This window comes from Psittacula echo (assembly GCF_963264785.1).
Source record: "Psittacula echo genome assembly, chromosome: 8".
Classification (NCBI taxonomy): domain Eukaryota; kingdom Metazoa; phylum Chordata; class Aves; order Psittaciformes; family Psittacidae; genus Psittacula; species Psittacula echo.
In genome coordinates this window covers 823883-843611 of record NC_137744.1, presented here as the reverse complement: position 1 = coordinate 843611, position 19729 = coordinate 823883, and the positions used below count along the sequence as shown (strand labels likewise).

At 53.6% G+C, this 19729-nt stretch overlaps 1 protein-coding gene across 11 annotated transcripts in view; it reads left to right on the top strand.

Annotated features, from left to right (window-relative positions):
- The window catches only part of LOC308224565 (H(+)/Cl(-) exchange transporter 5), a 54763-nt gene that overhangs the window by 20604 nt on the left and 14430 nt on the right, over window positions 1-19729 (top strand). For 8 of the 11 annotated variants that reach the window (XM_080624637.1, XM_080624642.1, XM_080624640.1 and 5 more), the window contains 2 exons: window positions 10018-10167; window positions 18208-18359. In XM_080624637.1, coding sequence (XP_080480763.1) covers window positions 10018-10167; window positions 18208-18359 — 302 coding nt within the window. Of the gene's footprint in view, window positions 1-3839; window positions 3930-6574; window positions 6618-10017; window positions 10168-12182; window positions 12404-18207; window positions 18360-19729 lie in introns of those variants that run through there. The other 3 variants (XM_080624638.1, XM_080624647.1, XM_080624639.1) reach the window with 3 other exon arrangements.

Here is a 19729-nt window from a genome sequence, read left to right as displayed (position 1 = left end):
TCGCGAGGCACGGAAGTGGCTTAACCAGAGCACAGCAGCCTCTTGGGCCTCCTGCCTGCACCTTATCTTCTAGCCCAGCTGCAAACACAGCTGCCCGGGGCCGTGCTGGTGCTTTGCTTTGCAGAGTAGGCACAGCAGTGGCTCCCATCACCCTTATCACATGGTCTCCAGGAAGGCCCTTCCTCCAGGCTGGGGACATTCAGCTCCAGCCAAAATGCCAGGGTGCCGAGGAGACCTCCTGCTGTCCTGGGACCCAAATGACCAGGCTGGGGCATGGAGATGGCTTGTAACCACATAGGGGTGGCAACCAGGCACCTCCCTCCCTTACTGCATGGAGGGCAGCCGGAAACCTCTCTGACAGCCCCCACACAGGGATCACCTGTGGGCAGACGTTGCCTCTGCCTCCCCACGTTTGCAGGCCCTCCCACAGACAGCTCCAGTGCCTAAAAGGTTACAAGAAACCTGGAGAGGGGCTTTGGACAAGGGCCTGTAGGGACAGGCCAAGGCTTTAACCTGCCAGAGGGGAGATTGAGATGAGCTCTTAGGCTGAAGCTCTTCCCTGTGAGGGAAAAGCTCCTCCAGGTCCTTGCTGAGACTCCACTCAGGTGGAGATGGAGCTGAATGCCTGTGATCAGGGGGCTTGTGTTTCCTTTCCCTGGCTGCTCCCTGCTTCAGGCTCCTCCATAGCGAGCTGGGCTCTGACTTCATTCCCCAGGTATCCAAAAAGACAATACCGGTGGTGGCAGCCAGCGCAGCATCCTGTCCCCTCACCCCAGTCACTTCCTGGGATTGTTCTGCTCTGCTCGACAGCAGCTGGGACAGGAGCCAGGACAAGAGCCTGCTGCTTGGCTGTCCCCTGGGACCAGGAATACTCAAGCCTCATGTGCCTCCCATTCGGTGGTATTTCACTCAGCAGCAGAGCATGGCTGGGGCACGGGATGCTGGCAGGGAAAGGTTATCCTGTCTCTCCTGGCTTTCTCCTGCCATCTTGCCCTCTGTTTTGTCAGGAGCTGCCCTCCTGCGGTCTCCACCAATGGTGGTACTGGGCAGCACCGGACTGTGCAGCAGGAGCCCCATCTCCATCCCAGCCAAAAGCCTTTGATGGCCCAGGCCAAAGCGAGCTTGGGGAGAAGCGAGGAGCAGAGTGGAGCAGGGCTGGTCTCCCGGCTGCCTGAGCTGGCATTAACCTCAATATGCAACTAATTCATCTAATACCAGGAGGGTCTAGGCCTGGGGCACCCGTCCTCTGCAGGAATGCCAGGGGCTTAGCCTGCAAATAACCCTCCTTGATGTAATCAGCCCCGATTTGCGGCACCTAGAAGCTACCAGGGCATTCATGCGATGATCTTTGGACCTGAAATACCTTTCTGCTTTGGGCAGCATGACACCAGCTGCCTGCTCCCTTCTTCCCTGTGTCCCATGAATCCCGATCTCCTGCCTGTGCTACCACTGCAGGGCATGACTAGGTCTTAAAGCTCAACTCTTTTCCCATTTTGTTGGGATATTTGTTCGTATGGAGTGTGTCCCTTGCTTCGTGTGGCTCCCCCTGCATGCTGGCTGTCAGTGCTCGGGAGGACAATGCTGGGGAGATACCACTGGTAGCCACTGGGTGCAAATATCAGGTGGATGAAGCATCAGCATCCTCCCTGCAGCCAGTGTGGTCTGGAGCATCCAGTCTTTCCCGGTGAGCCTCTGCAGGATCAGCACGGACAAAGATCTGGGTCCTTCTGCTCCCTCTGGGTCAGCACATGGGGTCAGCAGCAGCTCCATCCCTGCTTGGTCACAGTGTGGAGCTGGAAAAGGGCAGCGGGCTCATCTCAAAACAGTGCCAATGGCAGACCAGGGACTGCAGAGGAGGAGGTGGGATGATGAATGCTCCCCTTCCCCCGGCCACACGTTTCCAGCTTTGGCTATTTCAGGGCTTCCTGTTTCCCTGAAGCAAGTGGCTTCCCAGCAGCTGGGGACACGCAGGCAGCCCTGGGGCTGTCCTGCCCTCACGTGATGGCCCTGGCGCTCACATGCAGCCTTCATAGGTTTTTTTTTCTTTGGATGAAGATCCTGGACAAGTGGTGTAGAAACAATGGGCAGGAAATCAGGGATAGGGGCTGTGCTCCTGCTCATTGCAGCTGTGCCCAGGGAGTGTCTGCAAGAACCTCCAGGTACAGGTTTCTCCTCTTGAAGCTCCCCATGGAGCAGCCCAGCCCTGACAGCAATGCTGCTCGCTGTTGGGATGAGCAGCACAGCGGTGGGAAAGAGCAGAGCCCTCTCCAGCACTCTCTTCGCAGCACATAGCCCTGCTCCTCCCTCCCACATGCCACGGCTTTACAGAAAGTCTGGCTTCTGCTGAGGGTTCCAAGTCTGGACCTCCCCTTCCAGGTTGTTTCTGTTCTTCCAGGCCCTTTGCATGGGACACCAATGAGAAAATAATTGTTGATTTCCAGGAGGAAATAAATCAGTTTATTCAGTGGAAAAATGGTGGGGCTCTTGCAGGAGCTGGATGTGGGAAGTGCTAAGGGCAAGGCAGGACCTTCTGAGTCTGGAGACCAGAGGAGCTGGTGCTCAGTTCTTAGCATACCCTGTGGAACCCCAGCCAAGCTGCAATCACAGGTCATGTGAAGCCGGGGTTCCCCTCATTTGGACTTGTGGCAGGACCTTCCTCTGCTAAACGATGTTCTCCTGCATGGTGTAATGCTGGAGCTGTCTTCTAGGGTCGTTGTTACAGTTAAATGAACGTGCCTCTTCCCACATCCTGAAAGTGGGAGCCATCTGGTGGGAGCCAGAGGGGAAACTGAGGCATCATGGCTCTGCTTCCTCCCCAGCTCACACAGCCAGCCCTGCCGTGACAGTCACCATCTGGTGGAACAACAGAGGGTGCCAGGGCACTGAATGCAGCCTTTTGCCAGAGAGTTGTAGGGCCACATTCCTGAGAACCCCAGCCCGGTTTGGGTTGGGAGGCAGCTTAAAGCTCCTCCAGTTCCAACTCCAGTTCCACGGGCAGGGACACCTTCCACCAGAGCAGCTTGCTCCAAGCCCCTGTGTCCAACCTGGCCTTGAACACTGCCAGGGATGGGGCAGCCACAGCTTCTCTGGGCACCCTGTGCCAGCGCCTCAGCACCCTCACAGGGAAGAGCTTCTGCCTAAGAGCTCATCTCAGTCTCCCCTCTGGCAGGTTAAAGCCATTCCCCTTGGCCTGTCCCTACAGGCCCTTGTCCCAAGCCCCTCTCCAGGTTTCCTGCAGCCCCTTTAGGCACTGGAGCTGCTCTAAGGTCTCCCCTTCAGGAGCCTTCTCTTCTCCAGGCTGCCCCAGCCCAGCTCTCTCAGCCTGGCTCCAGAGCAGAGCTGCTCCAGCCCTCGCAGCATCTCCGTGGCCTCCTCTGGGCTCACTGCAACAGCTCCACGTCCCTCTGGTGCTGTTCCCCAGAGCGGGGCACATCTGTGCACATCTGCACTCCCCGGAGCGCTCATCGCCCCAACCGGCGCGGCTCCAGCCCGCCCCGCTGCTGCCCTCTAGTGCTGCCATAGAGTGGCTCAGTAATGGGCTGTCAGTGTTGGGGAGACCAGAGATGGGGGTGTCAGTGGCTGGGGACCCGCGGTGCGGGAGCACCGGTGGAGCGGTGCGGTGGGGCAGGGGTGAGGGGAGGGGGGGCTACCAGTATCCCGCACCCTGCACAGCGGGAACGTACCCCTTTAAGGCCCCGCGCCCACACTCAAGATGGCGCCGGCAGAGCGTGCCCGGCCTTTTCAGCAGCTCAGCGAGCCTGCGCAGAAGGCCCTCTCGGATTGGATGAACGGGGCCGGGAGGGGTGCGGCTTCCCCTTTGCCCCGCCCCCCAGGGGTGGGTGGATCTCGACGCGCGCAGGTGCGTGTGGGCTGTGCTGGGCCCGGGCCGGGGCTCGGCCGCGGCGGCGGAGCGGGCCCGCGGGGCTGAGGTGAGATGAGGCCGGGCCGGGATGCGAGACCCGCCCGGGGGGGGGAGGCGCTGAGGGGGCTCGGGCTGTGGCCATGGACACGGGGCTCGCTAGGCCCCGTCCGGCGCTCCGCGGAGGGCTTTGGGCCGGAGCCTGTCGAGCCGACCCCCCCCCCACCAACCTGGGTGTCCCCCTGGTCCAACCGTTCTTCCCCTCCCAGCAGCAGCGGAGTGAAGGCAGGAGCTGCCGAGCCGCGGGACAAGTTACTGGAGCCTCTTGTCTGGTGGTCGGGGGTCCTCTAGGCCCGGGGGAACACTTCCTGCTGGGGCTGGGGTCCGGGATCCGGGTGCGGCGGGCCCGCGGGACATGGGGGGTACAAGGGGGTCAAGGGGATATGGGGGAGTACAAGGCGGTACGGGGAGTACAGGGACACAGTACCTCCTTCTCCCTCCACCCACCTCGGCTGGAGCACAATTGCACAGTGCTGGGCCTCATTCGGTTCCTTTGGATGCTTGAGGCACGTTCCCATCCTAAGGAGCCGCTGGGAATAGATGAGGCAAGAAATAGGGTAGCCAGAGCTTGAGCATTCTTTCACACAATGTTCCCCGTGTTCAGTGTGTTCTCAGTGTCCGGTGTGTTTCCAGTGTCTGGTGTGTTCCCAGTGTCCAGTGTATTGCCAACATGTGCCTGTTGTGTGCAGAGTTTGTCTAAGTTTTAAGGCCTTTGTTAATCTTAAGGGTAATAACCCTTTTTTTTTTTTTTTTGCAGCTGGAATAAAAGGAATGATTTAGGTTCTCACACTTGTGCAGGGCAGGTGTCTGTAACAGGCACCCTTCAGTGTTCATGTGATGGGGGGCCTGTCCTGGGTTCCTGGTGGCCATAGAGGGGCTGACTGTGGGGCTCGGGAGCAGGTCGTGGGGCTTTGGGGGTGGTTGTGGGGCTGGGGCAGCGTTGGGGCAGAACTGGAAGCACTGGGACGCGTGCCTGGCAGACACTCCTGTGCCTCTGACCGCCTTTGTTCCCAGAAGAGCTGGAGAACAGGGTTGTTTTTGTTTGTCAATGCTGTTAGAATGACGGCTGTGCTAAATAGGGAATTGTTTGTGATTCTTTGGGGCACAGAAGCTGAACCATCACTGAGCTGGAGCCTCAGAAGCTGGCTGAGCTGTTCCTCTCCGGGACATCCCCTACCCTCTGCTTGGAGATGGGGATGGCCTGTGGTATATGGCCTTGGCTGCACCAAAATGCCTGTTGAGATTGGATTTGGTTTTGGTTTGCCCAAGGATTTGTGGCGTTGTCACTATCAGGTGTTCTCCAGAAGCTGGAGAACTCTGGGAGCAGCACCCAACCCGAAGAGGTTTATAATGGAACTGTCTTGAACCTGCACCTACAAACCCCCCGTGCACTGCATGCGCTTGAAACCACAACAGCAAATTCGCTTTACTCTTCCTGCGGACTCATAGCTCCTGACTTCAGCTACTAGAGAGAAGTTAGAAAATCACTGTGGGCCCTAGAATTCCAAAGCTCTGCCCCCTGAAATTCCTCACCTTGAGCAGGTTTGCAGGGGTAGAGTTCCTCCCCATCATGCCACAAGTGGTTTGGGTGTTCTGGGGTACCTGGAGTTGCACCAGCAGCTGGTGCCGCGGGCTGAGTGTGCAGCTGGGTTAGACATTCCTGTCATCTGGTCTTGGACTCATCCGACGGGTTTAGCCATGAGTTTGGATTCAGGTCCGAGTGCCCAAGTGCGGAGCTGCTGGTGTGGGTTGGGATAGTTATGTGCACCTTGCATCATGCTGTAATTATTCTCTCTGGAATAACAACAACCTCTTGGTTATGCAGCACAGCTTCATGTGCAGTTGTGTCTGGAGGACTGGGAGCACCAGGTTTGGAAGATTTGTTCCACATGAGTCCCTTGGGTGTGGAAGCCCACCCATCTCCTTGATGCAGCAGATGAGGGCTCCTGGGGAGCCTGATGTGTGAGACCCACCAGGGTAACCCTGGGCACCTGCTTGGCAGGAGAAGCTCCCGCACTGGGTGCTTTGGACTCCTGCGGTGCTGTGCACCCATCACTGTCACACTGCCGGTGTTTGTCTAGTGCTTTTGGCTCAAGGCCAAGGCTTGGATGCTGTGAAGGGGTGTGAAAACACTGTAACTTGTATTTTGGGACTCATTGTGGTGACACTGATGCTATTTCACAGAATCATGGAATGATTTGCATTGAAGGGACCTTAAGGCTCATCCAGTTCCAATCCCTGCCACGGGCAGGGACACCTTCCACTAGAGCAGCTTGCTCCAAGCCTCTGTGTCCAACCTGGCCTTGAACACTGCTAGGGATGGGGCAGCCACAGCTTCTCTGGGCACCCTGTGCCAGTGTCCCACCACCCTCAAACAACAGCAGAACCCCAACCAAGCCCTAAACCAGTCCAAGTGTCCGTGCTTGGCTCATTTTGGTGGATTTCCCTGCCTAATGCAAACAGCTTGCCCTGTCTTTGTATTTGCTCCAGTGGCCACTGAGGACAAGGTTCTGTGTGGGGCTGTGGGGTGAACATGAGATGGGGACAGCTTCTCCAGGTCTCTGCTTCTGGGGTGGGGAGTCCCAGAGCCCCCCTCAGCCCCCCCAGGGAGCTGTCATCTATGGGGAGAGAAGGGGAATAAGAGAAGTGGAAGGATGCTCTGGGATGAAATGTTGTCTGCTCTTCAGAAGAGAAAGAGGTTGGTGAACAGTGGAAGTGAACATGTGTAAGGCTCTAGGGAGACCTTAGAGCAGCTCCAGTGCCTAAAGGGGCTATAAGAAACTTGGAGAGAGACTTTGGAGAAGGACCTGAAGGGACAGGACAAGGGGGAATGGCTTTAACCTGCCAGAAGGGAGATTGGGATCATTTTGGCCATGTGATTGTGCACGAGGCTTCTCATTCAGCTGGTGGTTGTGGTCATCTCTGTGGCCCCCCTTTGCCTGCTGTTGGATCTGGGAACGGTGGGGAGGGAAGTGCCTGCCCCTGTGAAGAGATGCCGGGGGGCTGGGGAGGTACAGGAGCCCTGAACTATCAAAGCTCAGCTTAGATTTGCTTATCTTGGAGGGTGGTGGTGGGGGAGTCTTCTGATGTGGGCTTTGGTTGCCTTGTGCAATAGCCGCTAGGTGGTAGCTTGCTCCTCCTGCATGGCTTGGGGAGGCGGCTGCTCCCAGCACCCTGCTAAGTCGTGTTTTGGTGCTGGTGAGCTGCAGCCAAGAATCCCATCCGACAGCAGGGAACCCCCTGCAGTGCTGCATCCAGCTCTGGAGCAGCAACACCAGAGCGACATGGGGCTGCTGGAGCGAGCTTTAAAGGTCCCTTCAACCCAAACCAGTCTGTAATTCTGCGATGTTGAAGCATGAAATGAGGAGAAGCCTTGCAGTTTCTGGTACTGTCTGAGGTGCACTCCAGGCTGGAGTAGCACCCGCCGGGACTGGATTTGCTCTGGAGGGTGGCACTGGGTGCTCCAGCTTCCTGGGTGCCAGCGCTGTCCTCTGAGTCACTTCCAGGCATTCAGGGGCTGACCCCGTGCTGGGTTCTGCTTCGCTGCTTCCCTTTGCTCAGCTGTGGTGGGAAGAGTCAGGACAGGCTGAAGGAGCCAGAGGAGGTGAAGGGGAGCTGCTGGAGGAGGGGAAGGATGGCTTCTGGCTCACACCAGCGCTGGGTGCACTGGGAGCCTCCTGGTACGTACACGTGGTGGGAAGGGAGCAGCCACTGCCCGATGAAGTATTGCAGTAAATGAACAGCGTAGATAAGCTTGAAAACAGTCTGGTTTTCTTGTTGGTGCACAGGGCTCATCCTGGAAAGGTGTTTCTCACCCATAGAGGGAGTGTTCTTGTAAGAAAAAGGGATTTAAACCTGCATCTCCAGCTTTAGGACTCGGAGAGTAGTGAGCACTGAATGAGCACCTTGTGTCCTTGTGCTGCACATGTGCTGGGTGTTACTGGGCTGGAAGGTGGTAGTTGCTTGTTGGCTTGGGTTTGGTTATTAAAACTGAATGAGAACAAATGTGGGGATGGGTTGGGGGAGCAGCAGGTGACCTTGCTTCAGTCTCTGCCTCTGAGATGGGGATTCTGGCTGCTGGTGCAGGCAGCATTGTGCTTTCTGTTGTCTGTGGGGCTGTTGGTTCATGCCTTATGTGGTTACAAACATATTTTAAACCTTCCCTTCCACAGATACACATAAACACACACAGAGTTTTATTGGAAGATACCTACAAACCCATGCTGTGCTGCAAACAAGCCCTGTGACACACCAGCACTGAGGTTCATTAGTTCTCTGCCTGCTGGGTTGGAAGCTCGTGTCCCTGCAAGTAGCTCAACACATTCCTCGGTGGTGTATTCTGCACCAGTTTCATGAGTAAAGAGGGCTCAAAAGTGTATTGCCAGCATGTTCCGCAGAGCAGGGCTCAGTGAGGAGACTGCTGCATCTCTTTGGACACTGCCAGGGCTGAGTTTGTGTGGGGTGATGGCTTCTTTCCTTGTAATAGGAAGTGCTTTCTGCAGAGTGTGTTGTTCATGCTGTGCATGGCTGGCTTCTTCCCTTCCTGAAATAAGGCTGAGCTGCACATTTGGTTCCTCTCTAGTTCTCTTGAAATAATATGTGTGCTTGTGAGAGCAAACTGTCTCATTGAGGTGAAAAGGTTCTCACCCGCAGGATGCAAGAGCTGGTTTGGAAGCCGAGACCTGACTTTTTTCTCCAGTTTAGTTCACTGCTGTGTTGTCAGAGCTTGTGCTGATGTAGTTTCCCTCCCTCCTGGAGAAGGGGAGTCTTATGGAATGGGCAGCTCCTGGCAATGGCTGGATCCAGCAGCTGGTCCAGGGGCTTAATTCAAGTTGTTTATGAAGCTAATGGCACATTTCCAGGTTCCTCTTGCAGCTTTGTGTGCGAGTGGTTAAGGACCATCCTTCGCTTGGGTTGTTCTCATGATTTGCCTCCATCTCGGAGAAGGACACACAGGGGAGTGTGGCACCTCAGGAGTGCGGCACAGCTGCAACTCTGCTGTGAGGGTCCTCCCTTGGTGCTGGGCTCTGCACTGATCTCCAGCAGCAGATACTGTTCTGTGCCATGGGAGTGGAAATGGTCGAAACCAGTGAACAAAGTGTCATTGAAACCTGTTGAGAGCAGTTGTGGAGATGATTTAAAAATACCTCAGCAGATGTCACTGGCCTTGTCTACCACAGAATCATAGAACCACAGAATCATAGAACCACAGAATCCCAGCCTGGTTTGGGTTGAAGGGACCTTAAAGCTCATCCAGTTCCAGCCCCCTGCCATGGGCACGGACATCTTCCACTAGAGCAGGTTGCTCCAAGCCCCATCCAGCCTGACCTTGAACACTGCCAGGGATGGGGCAGCCACAGCTTCTCTGGGCACCCTCACAAGGAAGAGCTTCTGCCTAAGAGCTCATCTCAGTCTCCCCTCTGGCAGGTTAAAGCCATTCCCCCTTGTCCTGTCCCTATGGGTCCTTGTCTAAAGCCCCTCTACAGGCACTGGAGCTGCTCTAAGGTCTCCCCTTAAGGAGCCTTCTCTTCTCCAGGCTGAACCAGCCCAGCTCTCTCAGCCTGGCTCCACAGGACCTGGCTCACTTTTTACTTGCTGTTAGAGATTCTGAATTGCTCTCTCTGGCAGCGATCAGCAGATAGAAATTGATTCACAGGCTTTAAAAATACAAAGGAGATACAAAGGACAAAAAGGAAATAGCTCATTTAGATCAGGAACTTAGAAATATAATTAGTTTTCTATAGAGAAAAACATTACATGAGGCATTTGAGCTGTTCTTGTGTCAGATCATGATTGGATCATAGATCATATTTGGCTCACCAGAGCTCAGCCCGTGGTGATGGGTGACACAGAGCAGTGCACTGGTGCCATGGGCAGCTCAGGCATGGGCTGGCTGTAGATTTTGGGATGGTTGCTCAGAGTTTATGGGTCTCAGAGCATGAAGTAAGCCTGTCTCATGGCTGAGCAGTTGCTGGTTCCAGCCTAACTTCAGGTGGTGTCACTGCAGTTCTTGACAAAGCATCAAATGGGTGTCAGCCCAGTCGGCTCAGAAAATGGGTCTTCATGCTTATGCTCTAACAGACTTCCCTTTGCCTCAGGGTTGGAAGCTCTGGCCATGGATCAGAAGGGCTATCGACGGGAGAGTTTCCAGAGCAGCACTAGTGATGAAGATATGCTGGAAATAGCAGGAGCATCTCTGGACTTCTCCATGGCAGAGGACGACCCACCTCTAGACAGGGAGATTGGAGGTAACACCCACACATCCCTCTTCTTTCTGCTTTTCGTAAGGGCTTTTGGTGGGGTTTGATGTTAGTATTTTCTGCATGGGCCCCCTGGCTCTGCCTGGGCTGGGTCGTGGGTTTCACAGCACCACTGTGAATGGTTCTCAGGATTCTGCTCTATGTTGCATCCCTGAGCAGACTCGTGCAGAGCAGCTGAATGCATGCTCAGTGTCAGGTTTGGCTCCCAGCATCGCTTCATGGTGGAGGCTGGTGGGACGTGTCTGCTCTAAGCAAAGGAGAAAATCTCCTTAAGGTAAATGGCCATTGCAAGAAGCATGTGAGCGACTTTGTTGTGATGGGAAGGCACTGCTTGTGCGTCTCCAGCAGCCAAGCTGTTGTCCTCAGAAAGGTTCTGAGAACTTTCCCCAGTAAGCTCTCAGAAAGGAACATTGCTCCCTTAGCCATTTGTGGGGTGTATTTGCTACCCAGTACAGCATGTCCTGTCGCACTGCTTTGCTTTTAGGGCTTCTGGCTCATCCTTTCTGGAGCTTCCAAAGTAGCTGCTCTAGGGAAGAGCTGCCCCTGCCACAAAGGAGGTGTCATGGGTGTGGTGGGCAGGATGACAGCGCAGGGTGGTTCTTAGGGGTGTGTGGTACAGAGGCTTCCCTTCCCTCCTGCTTTACCTGTAATCTTAAAGGTTGTCTATTGTGAAGAGAATTTTGAGCTGTGTCAGCACGAAGGGGTTTGGTGCTGAGCTTGCGCACAGCCAGAAACACTCGCCTTCCCTGCCACCACACATCAGTTTAGTGAGGGTGTGTTGCATCTCCTCCAACTTGAGGCTGAGGCTATGAAATGAGCAGGGAAGAGATGAATCTGCTGGGTTTGCTGAGCTTTGGCACTAGACAAGCACAATCTGCCTGACTTTTGTCTTCTGTGAGTTATTTTAAGTTAGTTTAAAAGCAAAACCACTTAATTTGGGCAGCAGAGAGCAGTCCTCCATGACCTCCCATACACCTTCTCGTCCTCTCCTTCCCCAGCCTGTTTACTACAGGGCAAATGAAAAAGAAGTCCTTCTGTTTGGCTTCTGAGCCATGTGGTCTGCCCCTAGGTAGTGCAAGCGAAGGCAGATTGCCTTGAATGGCACCTCTCAGTAGCTGAAACAGCCAGCAATTCTGCTGCAGGGGGTGCTGGAAGGAGGGTGGGATTCTCTCTGCTTGGCTCAGTCCCTCTTGCTGCTGTAAGGCTCACATGGGGGAAGGATCAATGTGGCTTTCAGCAGTTGCAGTAACTGAATGGTAAGCATTAGCAAGAGCCTCTGTGTGTGCACAAAGGGGACAAGTGCAAGGTGGACACACTGAGTGCGGTGTTCCCTGGGCTCCATCTAACTTGACAGAGGGTAGCTGGTGTGTGGTGTCAGCTGCGGTGCAGGTACTGGGCAGGGTGCTCGCTCTAGCTTGGCCTTGGGAATCCGCCTGGTTTGTGTTGGGTGGGACCTCAAAGCTCATCCAGTTCCAACCCCCATGGGTTGAACACCTTCCGCTAGAGCAGGTTGCTCCAAGCCCTGGTCTAGAACAGGTCATGTTTGGGGTCCACTTCAGAACCCCTCACACAGAGCTTGGAATAACGACTTGTGACTGAATTTACTTCTGAGGATCTATGACTTATGAGTACGTGCAGAATTGGGTACATGAAATAATCACGTTACGGTGTTGGCAGCGGAATAGTAAATTCCTGTTGTCTGACCTGCTGGAGATCTGCTTTACTGTAGCCATTGGGGTCCCAGTTCTATGAAGCTGAATGTGTGCTCATGTTCAGTCTTTAGAGAGAAGGCGCTGAATTCTTTAACTTCTTGTAAGGAAATGGAACTTAGAGGCAGCACTGGGTAACTGGAGCTGAGTTTACTTTGCTGCTGCCTTGAAGCAGCACTTGGTTGTTTCGCTCCTTGTTTAAATGTTTTTTTCTCATCTCCAGTGAGGGTGTTTGAAGGCCTGTGGCTACTTCTATGGAAGAAGCAAGGGTTCCCCCCGGCATGTGTGGTTTGGAGTGCTGGAGGTAGCAGCACTTTGGGGGCTGCCCTGAGCTTGGTGGCAGAGAGGAGCAGTTCCTCTGCAGGAGGCTCTGACTGTTGGCAAGATGCTCAAGTCCACAGTAGGGTTGACATGAAATAAAAGAGGAAAATGAAAAGTGGAAAGAGCTGCTCACCCAGATACCAGTTTCACTTCACTCTGAAAACTTCCCCTGTGACTTCAGGAGCTGTTTGCTGGTAAGTGTTTGGGCTCCAGGTGTGCAGCATGAAGATGTGGTGGCACAGGCCCAACTGGAGCTGGAGAGGAGGGAACAGAAGTTCTCCCATGGTGGGGTTGACTGTAGACCCCTGTCTGGGACCTGCTGGTGTGTCAGATGGGTGTGAGTGAGGGACATGTTTTGGAATCAGAACTCAGAATCCCAGCCTGGTTTGGGTTGGAAGGGACCTTAAAACTCATCCAGTTCCAACCCCCTGCCACAGGCAGGGACACCTTCCACTAGAGCAGGTTGCTCCAGCCTGGCCTTACCACCTTCTCCAAGACTCATGCCCTCCTGCAAGAGTGATGACATCCAAGGTTTCAAAAACAGCCACAACTGGAGCTTATGTATCTTGTCAAGCAACCAGAGGAGGAAGCATCTCCTGCTGCTTGGTAGGTTTGTAAATCCAAAGTCCATTTGGCAGCCAGTGCTCCTCTGTGTTTCCTTATGAGCCCTTGACTGATGAGTGACACCACTCTCGCACTGGGTCACGTCCCCCATGGGAACCACCAGCCTTGCATGCTGCCCACAGCACAGGATGCTTGTGCTGAAAACCATCTTCACATAGGATCTTTGTGCCTAGCTGGTATATGCTTCCCAAAGACCGGAGCTCGTCAAGAGCTTCAGCTGAAATGCAGATACTCTGAGTAACTCAGGCTTGATTTAGACTGGGCTATGGTGGCTTTTAATACCTGCCACTGTGCTGTCTGGCTATGGAGAACCCCTGTGAGTAGCACATGATCCCACTCTTACCTGCTCTGGTTTGGACTTAAGCATTTTGTCAATAGAAGGTAACAAATAAGGCTTTCCTGGATTATTTATTTTATTTCCACACTGTTAAGTTGTACCTGGGAATCAAGCCTGGCTTTTTAATAAAAGCCCCTGCTGCTTTTCTGGTTTTCCTCTAGTCCAGATTGTGGCATTACACCAGGCAACGAGTGCCATTACACAAGGCAGTAAGCAATGTTTACACCAGGCTGTGGCATTACACCAGACCACAGGTGAGTCTTGGCAGTGCTGTCTTAGGGTTGCTGTCAAAGCGCAGCTGTTAACCCTGACCAAAGGGATGAGGAGGTGGCACACTTGGTGAGGATTCAGTCCTGCCTCCCAGGCATTGTTTCATCTTACTGACATCACGTGCCTGCTGTGCCACGGTGACGGGACCACCACCACACGTGATGTTCAAGGTGCATTTCTCCAGCAGTAAATCTTTTCTGCTGGTTGGTTGAAGGAGTTTAAAAAGAAAAAGCTCTTTCCTTGTTGACTGTTCCAGGTATTGAGCAATGACTTGCAGAGCATGATCTGCTGACACTTCAGTTTCCAAGTCAGACATGCTGACTTGAGCCCGACACTGTGTACACTTGTCTCTACCCCTGCCCTGCAGGACTTGCTTCATGGACACTGAATTTCTTTGCTCTCTCGGAGTCCCATTGCAGTCTTCCAAAGGCAGCCGAGGAGATGCTGGACACCAGCCCAAGCTCCCATCAGAGCAGGCACCACTTGTCCAGACCCCTTTGAACACATTGAATAGTCAGTACAAGCAGAAGTGAATGGAGTTCTACTGTTGCCTTCCTCCTGCTTCAAAACCAGGAATTTATGCCTTGAGCATCCTGTGTCTTTAGCCAGTTGCTTCTCTATGAGAAAACTTTCCCTGTTGCTCCCCAAAAGCTTCATTTGCTTAAGAGCTGCTAAAGGAAATCGTGTCCACAGCTCCATGGGTACCCATATACAGGATCAGGTACATTCTGTCTGTAGCCCTGTTTTTTTTATTTTATTGTATTTTTTAAGAAAGACAAGATTTACAAGGCCTGGTTCCTTTAGCAAAGTCTGTTGGAGCTGAGGAGGTGTAGTACCTGGGCATTGTGGTAGCCTCTGCTGAGCTTTAGATCACAGAGACCAGAGGGAGGATGTTGTTCCCCCTTTTCAGAAGAAGGCTTAAATGTTTCATGGCTGGAAAGTCTACTTTTTTGCTGTGGGATTTAAGGTTTTTTCTCTTTAAGATCTAAGGGCAAGAACTGAGAATTTTAATAGCAACAAGTAACACCCCAAAGTGCAGCAGGGCTCATGAAGCTTGGTTTTCCCATGGAGTTTTGAGTTTATCCACCAGTTCTCTGGACACACTTGCTCTGTGCCCCGGGAAGCAGAGGCAAGTGTTGGAGCTTGATGCAATGTTCAAAGAATCACAGAATCCCCGCCTGGTTTCGGTTGGAAAGGACCTTAAAGGTCCTCCAGCTCCAACCCTCTTCCACCAGAGCAGCTTGCTCCAAGCCTCGTCCAACCTGGCCTTGAACACTGCCAGGGATGGAGCAGCCACAGCTTCTCTGGGCACCCTGTGCCAGTGCCTCAGCACCCTCACAGGGAAGAGCTTCTGCCTAAGAGCTCATCTCAGTCTGCCCTCTAGCAGGTTAAAGCCATTTTCCTTGTCCTGTCCTTGCAGGCCCTTGTCCAAAGCCCCTCTCGAGGTTTCTTGCAGCCCCATCAGGCGCTGGAGCTGCTCTAAAGTCTCCCCTTAAGGAGCCTTCTCTTCTCCAGGCTGACCCAGCCCAGCTCTCTCAGCCTGGCTCCAGAGCAGAGCTGCATCACCTCTCTCCTCCATGCCATCTGGCTGCTGCTCTCCAAAGGTCTCCGAAGGCCAGGATTTGCTGGCCAGGGTATTTCATTGCTCTGCTGTCCCTTGGGCAGGTGAGACTGATTCACCCGCACATCAGAAGTGCTACTGGACCACCTCTGATTCCTGTGCTGGGGGTATTTCCCCAGCTTTTTTTCTTCTCCCGCCTTCCTCCTTGACCTCTGGCCAGAGACCCAGGGCTGGCAGCAGCCTTTGGCTGGGCATCAGTGCAGACCAAAGTCAAGGTTTGCAGGGTGTAGTGTTTCAGGCTCGCCAGACAATGGGTGAATGACAAGCTATCACTAGTGAATTGCAGCCAGAAGAAGTTAATCACCACCTCCTTTGAGCTCTTACCTCCATGGAATAGCAAGATAAGGAGTGCTCCTTGGGCCCTGGAGGGTTTGGAGAAAGCTATTGCCTGTGTGAGGTGGTGGAAGAAGGATTCAGTACCTGCCTGCCCACTGAGCAGAGAGCATTGCTGCCAGCTCATAGCAAGCAAAGGAGCAGCTCGATGGGCAAAGAAAGGGTTTTTCAGTGGCTCTGTGACTGTGTAGATTCCATTGTCAGGAATCTACAGACAGTCAAGGTGAAGTTTGGCTTGCTCCAGACCTTTGCAGATGTGTGAGTGTGCATCAGGGCATGTCCCAGGCTGATGCAGCAGCAGCATCTGGGGCTGATGTGTGTACTGGGTGTCACTCTGCAGACAGGCTGCAGGTGAGGTGGTGAAGGGGCAGGTTGGCCAGATCGTTGGGTTGGGATGTTGAGGTGAAGGGAATCTGGAGGTCTGGGTGCATGGCTTTAACCTGCCTGACTTCTAGTGCTTGTGAAAGCAAATGGTGGTAGCAACGACTTAATCATAGAATCCCATGGCAGGAGGTTGGAAGCTCATCCAGCTCCCAACCCCCCGCCACGGGCATGGCCACCTTCCTCTAGAGCAGCTTGCTCCAAACCCCTGTGTCCGACCTGGCCTTGAACGCTGCCAGGGATGGGGCAGCCACAGCTTCTCTGGGCACCCTGTGCCAGCGCCTCAGCACCCTCACAGGGAAGAGCTTCTGCCTGAGAGCTCATCTCAGTCTCCTCTCTATGCCAGGTTAAAGCCATTCCCCCCTGTCCCAATGCCATGGTGCAGTCAGCTTGGGCTGTGTGCAGTCTGTCCAGCACAGCCAACAGGCTGGGTTTGGTCCCAGGTATATATTGCCCCAGGTAAAACATCCCCAGTGCTGCGTGAGCAGCTCCACTCACAGCTCCGGAGTGCAGCCTTTCACTGAGCTTACCAGGAATCGCCGTCTGGATGCGAGAGCTGCCCGGTACCTGCCGGCGAGGGGAGGATCTGGCTGTGCCGCCTCAATCCTGCCCTTCAGCAAGGTGCAGGGCTGGCCCATGTGACGGCCGGTGTGACGCCAGGCCCGGCGTGTGGGGAGGGCCCCGCACCACTGCCGGCTGCTCTGTGCAGCAGGGTGCTGCCGGTGCTGCCGTGAGACACAGGAGCTCCCGCGGCCCTTGCCCCATGGGACAGCAGCCGCGCTCCCAGCGGCGCTGCCGCGGGAGCAGCGGCTGAGCCACGGTGAGGAGGCTGCAGGCATGGAGGAGGAGGGACGTGAGCCAAGGGGGAGCGTGTCCGTGTGTGGGCAGCCGGAGCCGCCGGTGCCTCCGGAGCTGCTCCGCGGCTCGCTGGGTGAAGGGGTGGTGGCGAGTCATGAAGGGCGAGCAGCTGGGGGGGGCTCTGGGGTTTCTGCTGTGTAATGGGTAATGGTGGGTGATTTGCTGCCAGTCTCCCTTTTGCCTGCAAACCGTTTCCTTTCCCAGGCCTGCTTGAGCAGGGGTGCAGGCTCCTCACCGAGCTGACCTCTTGCCATGCAGGACAGCTCCTAAAGCCCATCATGGGCTTGCTGGATTGAAATGGCAGATGCTGTGACTTTAACAAGCACTGCCTGGTTTTTCCCTGAGCCAGGCAAACTCTCTGAAGTGGAGCATTAACCCATTTTAGGGAGAAGAGGTGATCAAAATACTGACAAATCTGTGCTGAGGGAATGAACTGTACTCCTCTAACAGGGTTGTGCTTAACGTGCTGTCTCTAGGCACTAAATGACTCAGAGCTCTGTACCTTAGGAGCTCAGGAGAGCTGTATGTTCATCTTGATTACGTTTTGGCAAGGCTTTCCGAGGCTCATTTTCTCCCCTTTTTCCAAGGACGTTATAGTAGGATCCTTGATTTGCAACAAGCTGAGGCAGGAAATATAATCTTGATAAATATTTATGGCTGTCGGCCATGTTACAGTTGAGTGTTGCTCCTGGAAAAAGTAAAAGGATGTTTCCTCATGATGTGCTGTCAAAGGGGCACCTTATCCTCTGCTGTGAATGTGCTGTGTGTGGCTGGAGACCTCAGGGGTCTGGGGACCACAGCCTGGGCTGAATGGAGTCGTTACCAAACGGTGCGTAGTCCTCAGCTTGCAAGTCAGGCCCAGCCATCCCTTCTGCACATGGCCTTGTCCTGAGAGCCCTCAGCTGTGGTTGTGTTATGGATGGGATTGTGCAGATGGTACCTGTGGGACTTCCAGTGCTGTGGATTGGGGTGGTGGGTGACCTGCAGTGCTGTGCACAGAGTCCGTGCCCTTAGGCTCTGATCCATGTTGCTCTGTGGCAGCTCTGAGCAGGGAGCACGTTCCCAGGACAGCTGAAAGTTGCTGGTCTGGGCAGTTATTCCAGAACACTGAGCAAGGAATGACCCTGATCTCATCTTGCAGAAAATACTGCTCAAGGGAGTTAGGGAGGTTTAACACTGCTTTATAGAGGCTGGTTTTTAGGACAGCTCTATCTTTTTATCTTTAGATAAACTCCTGGCTGGGCTGCTTGGCTTTGGGAAGTGAGGGTTGGGGAGGTGATCATTCATCTTGCCCTGCTCAGGGTAGACTCAGTGTTGTCTTCTGCATTGCTGAGCTTGGCAGAAACTTGTCACCCACACTGAGCAAAGCCTCAGAGACCCCCCCACCAGAGGCATTTATTGCGCATATAACTTACTCATTATTTGTAAGTGAATCATAGAATCCCTGTCTGGTTTGGGTTGGAGGGGACCTTAAATCTGTGGGTTTTCCCCTAAGTCAGTGTTTTGGTGATGTTGTTTTCCTTAAAAAGGAGAAAATTAAGAAATGCTCAGTTTTCCCTCTTCTTCCCCACCAGGGTTTTCCTCATATAATGGAGGAGGGATGAATGGTACAAGCACAATGATGGATTTCCTGGAGGAACCTCTTCCTGGTGTGGGCACCTATGAAGATTTTAACACTATAGACTGGGTGCGAGAGAAGTCCAGGGATCGGGACAGACACAGAGAGGTAAAATCTCTTCCTACTCCTTGTGGCACTGACGGCAGGATAATGAAACCTGCTGGAGCTGATCTGGGTTCTGACTGTGGCCTAGGAAGGCACTTAGGAGAAAGACCTGGGATTGCCCTTTGGATGGGCATGGAGATCCTTTCCACAGGAGCTTTAGTCTTGGGACCAGGGACATGGCATGTTGCAGTTTATCAGTTGCTACTTCTGGAGGCTTGGATTTATGGAAAAGCTGTGGTGGATTTCTAATACACATCTTAAATGCCTTAATGGCACGTTTCCTTAGGCCACAGTGGACTTGTTTGAGACTGGACCATGGCAAAGCCTGCAGAGCTTTGCTCTCAGAGAGTGTCACTCCCTGAGAGCGACACTCAGGGAAACTGTCTGGTTATTTGCAGTATTCTGGAAGAATCACATTGGTCTTCCCTGGTTTACAGTGGAAGGATCTGAACACCGTGATCCTGTTTACTGATCAAAAAGCAGGTCACTCTTCTGCTCACACCATTGCACTGTGAATGATGCTCTTCCTGTTGGGTTTGTTTGTGCTGCATGTTTGAGAAGATGAAGTGCATTCTTTCAGACTTTCAGTCTTTCAGGCTAAGTGCAGTTCTTCCCAGGACTTCACCACTCTCTGCAATTCAAGGGATCTGCTTAGAAAGCAGGGAATGCTTGACATAAAGCACCGGTGTCCCCACTGTGCTCCTGATCCCCCATGCCCTTGCTGTCAGACCTCGTGGGGAGTGGTGACTGAGCTCAGCTGGTCTAGTTGCTTTTCAAAATATTCTTTCATGATTCTTCTTTTCCCCTGAGCCTCACAAACCAACCTGTGTCCTAGTGACAGTGCACAAACTGGGCACCGTCCCTGCTCACTGGGAGTACACACAATACAGTGTAATGCCCAAACTTGAGCGAGTGCAGATCCAATTTAGACACTCCAATGCTCCCACTGCCTCCTGCCCAAAAACCTCTTCCCACCTATGGATGAAGAGTACAAAGCCAAAAGACCTCTCACACACATGCGCATGTGCACGCATGCATGTGTGATGCCCATGATAGAACAGGATGACCTATTTCCTATCTGCAGAGGTGCCTGAACAACAAGACTGCTTCTGTCTTCACCAAAAGAAGTTGAAATCAGGTCAAGGCAGAAGTTTCTGCTGGTCAAAGAGGTGTAACATTGGCTTAATGAAATATAAAGGAAATAGCTTTGGCACCCACCCCGCCAAGCCTCCATTCAGTAGCAGTTCCAGTCATCAGCAGCATGGCATTTGAAAGACAAAAATCCAGAGAATTCAGGCAGAAAGGATTCGAAAGGATTCTTACTTTCTTTATTCCCCACTTAGTGAGTGTTAGTTGGCTGCATCAATGTGCCT